The following is a 12,735-nucleotide window of genomic DNA, read 5'->3' on the forward strand; positions in this document are numbered from 1 at the left end:
GGAAGCGCTCTACTTCTACTGCTTACGCCAGGGTTTGGCGTACCTTTGCAGCGTGGTGTGAAGCAGGCTCATTTTCTCCAACTGCTCCAATTTCTTCAGTGTTGGCATTCCTGCAAGAAGGTCTGGAGAAAGGCCTGTCGCTCAGTTCCCTTAAAGTCCAGGTAGCGGCCCTGGCTTGCTTCAGGGGCCGGCTGAAGGGTGCTTCCCTGGCTTCGCAGCCAGATGTGGTGCGTTTTCTCAAGGGAGTTAATCACCTGCGCCCTCCTCTGCACTCGGTGGTGCCTGCGTGGAATCTCAACCTGGTGCTAAGAGCATTACAGAAGCCGCCTTTTGAACCCTTGTCGAGGGCATCTCTGAAAGACCTGACGTTGAAAGCAGTCTTTTTGGTGGCTATCACTTCAGCCAGAAGAGTTTCCGAGCTCCAGGCGCTCTCATGTAGAGAGCCTTTTCTGCAGTTCACTGAGGCAGGAGTGACTATTCGCACAGTGCCTTCCTTCCTGCCCAAGATTGTTTCTCGCTTCATGTGAATCAGCAGCTCTGTCTCCCTTCCTTTCGTAGGGAGGACTACCCAGAGGAATACTCTGCTCTTAAATATCTGGATGTGAGACGAGTCCATCATCAGATACTTGGAAGTGACCAATGATTTCCGGAAATCGGATCATCTGTTTGTCCTGTTTGCAGGTCCTCGTAAGGGTCTGCAGGCTGCTAAGCCTACAGTGGCAAGATGGGTCAAGGAAGCCATTGCAGCGGCTTATGTGGCCGCAGGGAAGGTGCCACCTATCCAGCTGAAGGCTCACTCCACTAGAGCTCAGGCGGCCTCGATGGCAGAGGCCGGGTCCGTCTCCTTGGAAGAGATATGCAAGGCAGCAACTTGGGCATCGGCCCATACATTCTCCAAGCATTACCAGCTTGACTGTGGCGGCACGGCGGAGGCCCGGTTTGGAGCTTCAGTGTTGAGGTCAGGGATTTCAATGTCCCGCCCTGGGTGAGTACTGCTTCGGTACATCCCACCAGTCTATGGATTGATCAGCATGATGATATGGAAGGTAAAATTATGTATCATACCTGATAATTTTCTTTCCATTAATCATAGGTGATCAATCCATAGCCCCTCCCAGATATCTGTACTGTTTATATTCTGGTTGAATTTTGGTTCAAGTTTAGTCTTCAGTTACTTCAGGAGGACTTCGTGTTCAAGTTTTTTCACTTGGATTCTTCAAGAGTTGAGACGAGTTTGTGTTACAGTGAGCTGTTGCATTCCTCTCCCCTCCATTTTACGGGGCTGGATTGAGACTTAAATTCTGCCGGCACTCCCTCCCGCTTCGTGCGGCTGTAGGGCAGCTTTGTACCCCTCACCGCTTCGGCGGTGTTAGGGTCAGTCAGCTCCTCCCGCGGTTGCGGTTGCAGGATAAGCCAGATCCCCCCGCATCGGCGGGGTGGTGTCCCTCCCCCGCTCCGCGGGGATGAGCTGGACGGATTCCCCTCCCCCACTTGTGTGGGGATGAGCTGGGTTACTTCCCCTCCCCCGTTTCAGCGGTGGTGAGCTGGGCAGAGTGTCCCTTTGTGGGTGTAATTCTCTAAGTGCTGAGTCCTGCGGATGGAGCTTTGATATCGACATACTGAGGAGTTTCCGGCAGCGCATGACCACATATAGGGAGGCAAAAGTTTGCTCTCTATCTCCACCTGCTGGTAGATGGGCACAACCCACCAGTCTATGGATTGATCAGCTATGATTAATGGAAAGAAAATTATCAGGTATGATACATAATTTTACCATTAAATTTGCTGATGACACAAAGAGGCTCATTTTCAAAGCACTTAGCCTCCCAAAGTTCCATAGAAACCTATGGAACTTAGCCTCCCAAAGTGCTTTGAAAATATGCCTCAAAGTTATTCAAAGTTGTTAAATCTCAAGAGGATTGTGAAAAATTACAAGAGGACCTTGGGAGACTGGACATCCAAATGGCAGATGACGTTTAATGTGAGCAAGTGCAAAAGAGGAACCCGAATTATAGCTAAGTAATGCAAGGTTCCAACACTAGAAGTCACTGACCAGGAAAGTGATCTAGGCGTTGTCTTTGATAAGTTGAAACCCTCTGGTCAGTGTGCTGCGGCAGCGGCTAAGAAAGCAAATGAAATGTTAGTGTTTATTAGGGAAAGGAATGGAAAACAAAAATAAGGACATTATAATGCCTTTGTATCGCTTCATGGTGTGACCTCACCTCGAATATTGTGTGCTCAATTCTGGTCACCCGCATCTCTAAAAAGATACAGCGGAATTAAAAAAAAGTACAGAGAAGGGCAACGTAAATGATAATGGGGATGGGATAACTTCCCTATGAAAAAGGTTAAAGCGCCTAGGGCTCTTCAGCTTGGAGGAAAAGATGCCTGAGGAGAGATATATAGAGGTCTATAAAATAATGAGTGTAGTGGAGTGGGTAGACGTGATCACTTGTTTACCTCTTTCCAACAATACTAGGACTAGGGGGGCACACAATGAAGCTACAAGGTAGTAAAACTTAATACGAATCAGAGAAAATATTTCTTCACTCAACATGTAATTAAAACTCTGGCGTTGTTGCCAGAGAATGTAGTAAATGCGGTTAGCTTAAGATTTAAAATAAAGTTTAGATGGCTTACTACTACTACTATTTAGCATTTCTATAGCGCTACAAGGCGTACGCAGCACTGCACAAACATAGAAGAAAGACAGTCCCTGCTCAAAGAGCTTACAATCTAATAGACAAAATTAAAGTACAAATCAAATCAATTAATGTGCACAGGAAGGAGGAGAGGAGGGTAGGTGGAGGCGAGTGGTTACAAGTGGTTACGAGTCAAAAGCATGTTAAAGAGGTGGCTTTCAGTTTAGATTTAAAGGTGGCCAAGGATGGGGCAAGACGTAGGGGCTCAGGAAGTTTATTCCAGGCGTAGGGTGCAGTGAGACAGAAGGCGCGAAGTCTGGAGTTGGCAGTAGTGGAGAAAGGAACAGATAAGAAGGATTTATCCATGGAGCGGAGTGCACGGGAAGGGGTGTAGGGAAGGACGAGTGTAGAGAGATACTGGGGAGCAGTAGAGTGAGTACATTTATAGGTTAGTAGAAGAAGTTTGAACAGGATGCGAAAACGGATAGGGAGCCAGTGAAGCGACTTGAGGAGAGGGGTAGTATGAGTTGGGAAAGATCCACTCCTTATTTCTAGGATAGCAGCATAAAAATGTATTGTACTGTTTTGGGGATCTTGCCATGTGCTTGTGACCTGGATTGGCCACTGTTGGAAACAGTATTCTGGGCTTGATGGATCTTTGGTCTGTCCCAGTATGGCAATACTTGTAAAATTCTGCATAATTTTTAATCAAAATATAGAGCACAATCGTTTGTTGTTGTTTTTTTTTTTTTTTTGAGTAATAGCAAACTTAAAATGCAATAGAGGAATATTATTCAGAGAGTAGATTTTTTTTGTGTTGTGCAGAATGGTTTTTTTTTTAAAAGGAATTATAAGGCCTGGACTTTCCACCAGGCTTGCAATTCCTTAGGTGTGACTCCTCTGCCTCAACAGTCTGTCAGTTTGCTCTTGTCTCTCCTCCCTCTCAGTTTGATGCTACAGCTCATTCTCTTCTCTTCTTTACAGTTGCTGTTGCCACTCCATGGTTGACACCCCTCTAGATTTTCATTGTCCCACTTCCTGTCTTTAGATTCACTCTTGTTGCTCCCAGCTCACGTTCTTACCCTCTTCTCCAAGTTCATCCCCCCTCCCCCCAATCTCACATTCTTATCCTCTTCCCTGGTCAGCCCCCCCCATCTCTCCTCTTTCCTCTGTAAGCCTCACTCCCTTTCTCTCTTAGTTTTTCATTCCTTTGCTCGCTCTCCCCAGAACATTGCTTGTCCCAGGCTTACCTCCCAGTTGTTGTCTCACCTTTGTCTACCAAACTAGTTCACACCATGTCTTCTGGCCACACAAGCTGCAGCTGCTGCTCTCCCATTGCCTGGTGGGGCCAACTATACCACCACCTCCTTCCTCTTCTGGCTACATAGGATGCAGATGTGCTGCCTGTTCCTGCTTGCTGTGGGGCCAATCATGCCACCTCCTTCCAGCCATCTGGGCCACAGTTTTCTCTACCCACCAGCCATGGGGCTAATCATGCAGGTTTCTCATCCTTCCAGCAGTCACGCAGGCTGCAGTTGTGTTTTCTCCACCAGCCATATTGCTGCCTCTTTCTGGCCATATGGGCTGCAGTTACCTCATCCTGACCTGCCAGCTGCAGGGCCGATAATATCGCCTTATTTTATATGGAAAGCAGTTTTAAGTCATCTCTTTCATATGCTACAGCTTCCTGTTCCGTGTAGGTGGATGCTGTGGGAGAGAAGGCTTCAGGGGCCAGACAAATGCAGTGTGCTTTCATTGCTGAAATGGAGGATTGCAGTGGGGAGGAGAGGATAAAAAAAGATACTATATCACGAAGGGGTATAGGGTGGAGAGTTGCAGACCGTGGGGTGGAGGGGAGAGGGAAGAGGGCTTAGGATAGGAGAGGGGAAGAAGAGGTGCTGGAGAGAGAAAGAGAGAGAGAGATATGCTGGAGTGGGGGGTGAGCGATAGAAAAGAGAAAGATCAGGTGTGTTGGGGAGAGTTGGATAGATGCTGGATCCAGTGAGAGAGGGAGAAATGCTGGCCCTTGGATGGAGAAAGGAAGATAGAAGCTGACAGGGGGAGGAACATGAACATAGAAGAAGGGATGGGGACACAGAGAACAGATACTGAATATGGAGGGGGGAAGGGACAGAGATGAGGGATTCTGGAAAGGTCAGATAGGAACACATAGAGAATGATGGACATGGAGAGATAACTGTTAAATGGTCAGGAGACACTTAAGCAAAACATGGATAGGACTAGGGTTGGGGGGAAGGGAATGCAATAGAAGATGGATGGGATTAGGGGGTGGGGGGAGGGGGGAACACAGTTAAAGATGATGGGACGGGGTGGGAGGAGGAGGAACTCAGAAAGAGGATGGATGGGACTGGAGGAAAAGAGGCGAATTGAGCAAAAGATGGATGGGACTGGAGGAAAAGAAGGGGAATTGAGCAGAAGATGGATGGTACTTGATTGCAATTGGAGAGGGTGCAGCACAATGAATTATGTATAGGAGAGATGGAGTGGGGAATTTCAAGCGGATAGTGAGTACTTTGCATTTGGTAGGTATGAGTTAGGGGTATGTTGTGGGTTGGGAGAATGAGTGAGAATGTAAAATGTAAGAGAATAGGGGCAGATAAAAGGGGATGAAGGTTGTGGGGAACAGTTGAGACATAATGTGAATGACCTGGAAGACTAGAGAGAGGATGAGAGGCCTTGAAAATGGATGACGGTACTGGGAAGCATTATGGGAAGAAGGGGGTGGGGTTTATTAAGGAGTTACGTGAGAGTGGAAATGGGATTAAGAAGATAGTGAAAGAGAGACAGTAAGAACATGGAGTATAGGGTAAGAATAGAAGAGATGGACTGGAGGGAAAGGAAGGAGAGACGGGATGGGGCTGGAACTGATAAGGTGATTGATGCAGTGGAGGGTAAATGAGGATATTGAAGGTGGAGTACAGAGGATGGTAGTGTGGGAGGGGGATAGGAGACAGGGGAAGGAGAGAGACACAAGGGAGCAGTGGGAGTGCTTGGAGAGGGAATGAGAGAAAAGGATAATGAGGTAAAATCAAATGGGTGGATATAAATGCAGGGAAGAGAAAGTGGGGATAAAAAAACATAAATTGAAAGATAAGTGCCAAACAGATTAAAGGAAGGAGATGAGGAGGAAAAAAAATAAATGGAAAGGTCAACCTTGAAAAAATTTAGAGAAGACCAACAACTTGGAAAGTGAAAAAGAGACTGGGACCAGCCCAATTAGAAAAATAAAATACAGAGACAGCAAAGGTAGAAAAAAATTAATACTTTTTAAGGACTAAGATGTGCCTGCTTTATGAACATATCTTTCTATTTTTGTATTTAGCAGAGAACAGGAGAAAATATATTTGTTTCTTATACTAGTATTTTCACTTTTTATAGAATCTGGCTTTCTGGAGGGGGGGGTCTCCATTTAAGATTTTATCTGCATGTTTTTGTGGGGTTTTTTTAATTCTGTATCAGATAAGGGTCTGTCCATGTTCTGAATGTGCAACTGATGTGAAGGATTCCGCTACCATTTAGTGTCTGTATACCAGTGACCCCCAAACTCTGGGTTCCATGAACTCTCTTCAGGGGTTCCTCAAGAAATTAGATTGTAGAACCTGTTTGTATGTGTTTTCATAAACTAAAGGTTCCTGGATGTATGAAAAAATATTTTAGAGGTTCCATCATAGTATATTTTGAGCATAAGACCTGGAATAGCAGTCTTCTCTGGATAATTTAGTCCAAATAGTTTTTTGTGTACAATTTCTTCAGGTTGCAGAAATAACAGAGGAGCTAGACACACTCCCAAGGAGAGCTCAACTGGCTGCTGCATTTATTACATATCTTTCTGCTGCTCCAGAGGATCAAAGGAAAGCCAGTTTAGATGAATGGACAAAGTCAGCGGGACTGGATGGTAAATTTTTTTGATATTTATACAGGAAGCTCGGGACTGACTATCTTACGACACATACAAACTAACTTGATAACAGTTGTTAGATTGAAGAGCTCCCTATAGATGAGCTTTGTGCAGTGGATCCCAAACCTGTTCTGGGGGCTCTCTAGTCAGTCAGATTTTCAGGATATCCACAATGAATATTCGTGAGAGATTTCCATGCATTGTCCTCAGGACATGTTTGGGAACCACTGGTTTAGGGGCCCTTTTACGAAGGTGCGCTGAAAAATGGCCTGCGCTGGTATAGGTGCGTGTTTTAGATGCACGTAGTCTATTTTTCAACACATCTGCAAACAAGGACTTTTATTGTGGCCGAAAATGGACATGTGTTAAAATTAAAATCAGCACGCGTCCATTTTTGGCCTGAGACCTTACCACCACCCTAAGGTCTCAGGCGTTAACCAGGTGGTAATCATCAGCGCACGTACACTACTGATTACCATCAGGTAAGCGCCACATGGTAGAAAATTTCTATGGTCAGTTTTGGACGCACGTCAAATATGGAATTACTGCTCGGGGCACGCAGTAGCCGGGTGGTAGTTCCAATTTGACACGCATTGGGCGTGTGTAGGTGCCTACACGCCTTAGTAAAAAGGCCCCTAGTGTATAAACTGGAATTTATAAACAACAACCTGAATTTACATTTCTGCAGGCTAAGACTGTGCGGGATATGGATAATTCAAACACGTTCCTAGATCCAGTCTGGGTCAGTTAATTCAGCGATATCAATCTTCTATGTACAGTTGTGAGCAAAACTTCAAGTAGCTCTGCTCAAACTGTATATTTCAATACATCATTAAGGGGCCCTTTTACTAAAGCTTAGCGCGCAATAAATGCTAAGATGAGCTTCTAAGCATTTAATGCGCACTAATGGAATTAGCACGCGCTAAGCTTTAGTAAAAGGGCCCCTAAATGAACAGAAGCTGACACAACTTCTACATGGTACAAAGTTAAATACAACATCTTTCTGCAAGTTTTAATGCATAATTATAAATTATTTGTTTTTTTTACATATTCAGAATAAGAAAACTGTATATGGCGTTTGCAAGAGTTTGGTCACCCATTTTGTAAGACCTCCTTTGGTAGAACTAACAGTTTACAAATATTCCTGTAGTCATCTAATAGTCTTTTGTTTGTTTTGGAATTTTTCACAGTCTTTCAGAGCTCATCTAGGTATGAAATATTCTTTGGTCTGCTTGCATGCGCTGCATGTTTAAAAGCTCTCCACAGATTTTCAGTAATCCGGATCTGGGGACGTTGAAGGCCATTCCAAAAATTTCATCTTTCTTTCCTGTTAAGTACTTTATGGTTCATGTTGTGTTATGATTCAGACATTGAATTACTGAAACAGATAACATTTTTCATCTTCAACCTGTTCATCGACTGTGGACACTAGCTTCCAGGATATGCTTCAAGAAATGCTTTTCCTACGTCTAGGGAATATCTCATGCTTCACTATCCAAGTTGTAAGAATCTTCACAATACATCTGTTCATACTGCAGGTTTTACCTACCAGGATTCTAGGATGTGTAACTCTTTGCCTAATACATTAAGATATATTACTGATTATCTATTATTTCATAAGTTGCTGAAGAAATTTCTGTTTGATCAATCCCTCACTTACACTAGTGCTTGTTGGCTCCTGAGCATGTAGGTAGTTGTAGAAAAGGCTTCCTTCTAACAATTCTTCCATGCAGATAATTGTTGTAGGGAATGCTATAGTTTGGATCTATGGACAGCTACCCCAGCGTCTCCAAAGCTTTTCACCAAATCAGTGATCTGTAGGTTCTGTTTTGCAGATCTGATCATTTTCAGCCAACTTTATCAGACATTTTTCTTAGTATTCCAGATCTTGCCTTGACTTTAGCAGTTCCATGTTTCTGACAGTTGAACTTACTAGCTGGAAGCATTTAGAAACATTTTTGTAGCTTTTCCCTGTTTTCTAAGAGTGAATTCTCTGTATCCATTTTCAGATCCTCAGTTGCTTAGAGAAGCCCCTGGTAGTTGAAAAGAGAGTGGTCAGTGTGTTTGTTCAACTTTCAAATTTCTTCATCTGAGTAACTGAAAGTCTATTGATTTACTAAACCATTTGGCTTTAACATCTTTAACCTAAAAAAAAAATAGTAATAAAACAACTAGCATGGTGTCCAGATCTTTGTGCCTGCTATACTCACTTCTGTATTATTCTCATTATGCTAAAATCAGCAAATAGCAATTATGTGTTAAAATTTGCAGAAATATGTTGCATTTAACGTCATTAACCTATCAATATATTATTTTTCAAGCTTTGAAATAGAATCTGCATAACTCTTTCTCTCTACAATTCCCCAATGTGTCTATAACACATGAACCTTATCCGACCACATCAACTCCCTGTATTTGTCTCTCTACCGGAGATGGTGAACGTCTCTACGGTACAATGTAAGCCACATTGAGCCTGCAAATAGGTGGGAAAATGTGGGATACAAATGTAACAAATAATAAATAATAGGCTAAATTAAGGAGAAAAGACCTAAAAACTTCTCTAACTCTGTATTGCTCTTTAGCTAATAATGTCTGGAGCTATGATTGGTCATGAAAATCCTTGTAAAAATCATTCTTTATAGCTAATGTGATAAAATCAGAAAAGAAAATGAATGTGCACTTATCTAGACAGATCATTGATTCACTGCATCTTTATTCCAAAAACTTTGTGCCATGCAATGGTCTGATCTGCTTTTTATTGCTTAAGGATTATGTTAAACATACAATTTGACCATAGGTGTCTAAACTTTTGCACCCAACTTTACTTAAAATAATTAGGTAAATGTCATAATATCCTTTTCTTTACACGAACATGGTATGAATACTTATAGGCCTCTCTGAATTCACCGGCTCAACTCATTTCAGTCCTTTAACCATCAAGTTGCCAGGAACACTTTGCTCCCTGCAATTCTGTTTGAACCCCCTGAGGACCAATCCAGATTCTTAGGATCAGGGTTGCAAATCTTTGAAGCTGCTGGTAGACCCTTTCTGGGTTTCTTACAGGCTTATTTTCGAAAAGAGAAGGGCGCCCATCTTTCGACACAAATCGGGAGATGGGCGTCCTCAAAGGGTCACCCAAATTGGCATAATCGAAAGCCGATTTTGGGCGTCCTCAACTGCTTTCCGTCACGGGGATGACCAAAGTTCATGGGGCGTGTCGGAAGCATAGCAAAGGTGGGATTGGAGTGTACCTAAAACATGGGCATCCTCGACCCATAATGGAAAAACGAAGGGCGTTTCTCACAGCACTTGGGCGACTTTACTTGATCCATTGTTTTCTTATGACCAAGCCTCAAAAAGGTGCCTCGAAACGACCAGATGACCACCGAGGAAATCGGGGTTGACCTCCCCCCAGTGGGCGTTCCTAGGGGGGCTGACACCCGGGGCGGATCGCTGATGTGCCCCGCCCCCCCCCCCGGATTTGCAGCGCGAAAGGACCCCCCCCCCGAAGGACCCCCCCCCCCCCCCCACACCCTCCGGGTGCAGGAAGTAACCTGTTCCGGGGCAGAGGAGAAGCATGGAACGAACGGAGGACAGGCACGCGCGGCACCCCCCCCAGCGGCGTTGCACCCACCGCCTCCCCCCTAGGAATGCCCACTGACCTCCCCTTACTCCCCTAATGGTCACTAACACCCTCCCACCCTAAAAAAAAAACTTTAAAATTATTTTTGCCAGCCTCTATGCCAGGCTCAAATGTCATACCCAGGCTCCCTGACAGCAGTATGTAGGTCCCTGGAGCAGTTTACTGGGTGCACTGCACTTCAGGCAGGCGGACCCAGGCCCATCCCCCCCACTATCTGTTACACTTGTGGTGGTAAATGTGAGCCCTCCAAAACCCACCACAAACCCACTGTACCCACATCTAGGTGCCCCCCTTCATCCCTAAGCGCTATGCTAGTGGTGTACAGTTATGGGTAGTGGGTTTTTTTTTTTTGGGGGGGGGGTTGGGGTGCTCAGCACACAAGGTAAGGGAGCTATGCACCTGGGAGCTTTTTCTGAGGTCCACTGCAGTGCCCCCTAGGGTGCCCAGTTGGTGTCCTGGCATGTGAGGGGGACCAGTGCACTATGAATGCTGGCTCCTCCCACGACAAAATGGCTTGGATTGGTCGTTTCTGAGATGGGCATCCTCGGTTTCCATTATCGCCGAAAATCAGGGATGACCATCTCTAAGGTTGACCTAAATGTTGAGATTTGGGCGTTCCCGACCGTATTGTCGAAACGAAAGATGGCTGCCCATCTTGTTTTGATAATACGGGTTTCCCCGCCCCTTCGCGAGGACGTCCTCAGGAAAACTTGGGCACCCTGTTTGATTATGCCCCTCTTAGCCTCTAATTTGAGCCACACAGTGGCTGAGCGACAGATCTCCAGCCCTCAACTGGAAGAGAACCTAATTCAAAGCCATCCAGAGGTTCTTCTAGTTCTGATAGTAGTTTATGCCTGTGCTTAGATCAAAAACTCAAATGTGTAACCAGTCTTTGCTTACAAATGCATTGCTTGTTCCGCAATAAGTTGTAGTATCAACAACTCACTGTATGTGTAATACTCCTTCTTGCAAAGGGAGTTAAAATAATTCAGGTCTTCATGATCAAGGAACCAGTACATTAAAAATTTAGCATGTGTATTAATGGCTTGTTTCATGGACAAACAGTGCATGTTAGCAGAGTCAGCAGAGATGTTAACATCTACACATTAAAATTCTAAGCCACACTTATGTAAATGAAGAAATATCATGTACAAACGAGGCTTTATCATCTGAATTATGGATAGTACTAGTAAAAAGGCCTGTTTCTGACACAAATGAAACGGGTGCTAGCAAGGTTTTCCGTGGAGTGTGTATGTTTGAGAGAGTGTGTGTGAGAGTGACTGTGAGAGAGAGAGAGAGTGAATAATCGAGTGTGTGTGACAGAGAGAGAGTGAGACTGGGTGTGAGTGTGTCTGTGAGAGGAGAGAGAGTGTGTGTGTGAGAATGAGGGTGTGTGCCATGGGCCCCCCTCCCCTCCTCCGAGTTCACCAGGGTCGTCGTCCCCTCCCTCCAAGTTCCAGGGTCATCCCCCCCCCCTCCAAGTTCCATGGTCATCCCCCCTCCCTCCCATCAATCCGAGTTTCAGGGTCGTCCTCCCCCTCCCTCCCTCCGAGCTCCAGTCATCCCCTCCGTCCCTCCGAGCTCCAGGGTCTTCCCCCCTCCCTCTGAGTTCCAAGGTCATCCCCCCTCCCTCCCTCCCTCCCTCCGAGTTTCCAGGGTCGTTCCCCTCCCTCCCTCCGAGTTCCAGGGTCGTTCCCTCCCTCCCTCCAGAGGTCCAGGGTTGTCCCCTCCCTCCCTCTCTCAGTTCCAGGGTCGTCCCTTCCCTCCGAGTTCCAGGGAGCCAAGTTTCAGGTTCCCCCCCTCCCTCCGGAGTTTCTGGATCCCCCTCCTCCCTCCGAGTTTCAGGGTCCCCCTCCCTCCCTCCAAGTTCCAGGGTCGTCATCCCTCCCTTCCAGTTCCAGCACCCCTCTCTCCGAATTTTAGAAGTCATCTTCACTTACCAAGTCGGGGTTACGGCGGCCGTCAGCAGTGATAAAAGGCTTGCAGGCTCGGCCCTTCTCTCTCTCTCAGCTCTGGTCCCGCCCTCATTTCCTGTTTTCGCAAGGGCGGGACCAGAGCTGAGAGAGAGAGAAGGGCCGACGCCTGCACGCCTTTTACCGGGCAGCCGCCGTAAACCCGACATGATAATTGAAGATGACTTTTAAAATTTGGGGGAGGGGGCCTGGAACTGGAAGGGAAGAACGACGACACCCTATTCATGTGACGTGGCGTTCAGTTGCCTGGCAGCTCTGCCAGTGGTTGGTCACAGCTGTTTGTGACGGACCTGGAAGTATGTGACGTCAATTCAGAGATGGATACAAGCTTACAGAGAGCACGAATGCTTCAAGGCTTCACTTTTACGGAGTCAGCTTCAGAACGTTGGAGGTGCTTTTTATTATATAGGATATATTCTTCTTGCACACTATTTACTGAGCTCTTGTTAAAGCTCAAAATATAACATCTACCTAGTACCAGATATAAACTTATTATCATTTACGCTAGTAAAAAGGATCAGTTTACAGCAAACATTGGTGTCAAAATTGGAAGGGCAT

The 12,735-nt window shown here is 45.6% G+C and overlaps 1 protein-coding gene across 1 annotated transcript in view; it reads left to right on the top strand.

Moving 5' to 3' along the window:
- The window catches only part of DYNC2H1 (dynein cytoplasmic 2 heavy chain 1), a 1,078,189-nt gene that overhangs the window by 715,580 nt on the left and 349,874 nt on the right, over positions 1 to 12,735 (top strand). The window contains 1 exon segment of the mRNA XM_030202388.1: positions 6,417 to 6,558. Within this exon segment, the coding sequence (XP_030058248.1) occupies positions 6,417 to 6,558 (142 nt within the window).

This window comes from Microcaecilia unicolor, chromosome 4 (assembly GCF_901765095.1).
Source record: "Microcaecilia unicolor chromosome 4, aMicUni1.1, whole genome shotgun sequence".
Classification (NCBI taxonomy): domain Eukaryota; kingdom Metazoa; phylum Chordata; class Amphibia; order Gymnophiona; family Siphonopidae; genus Microcaecilia; species Microcaecilia unicolor.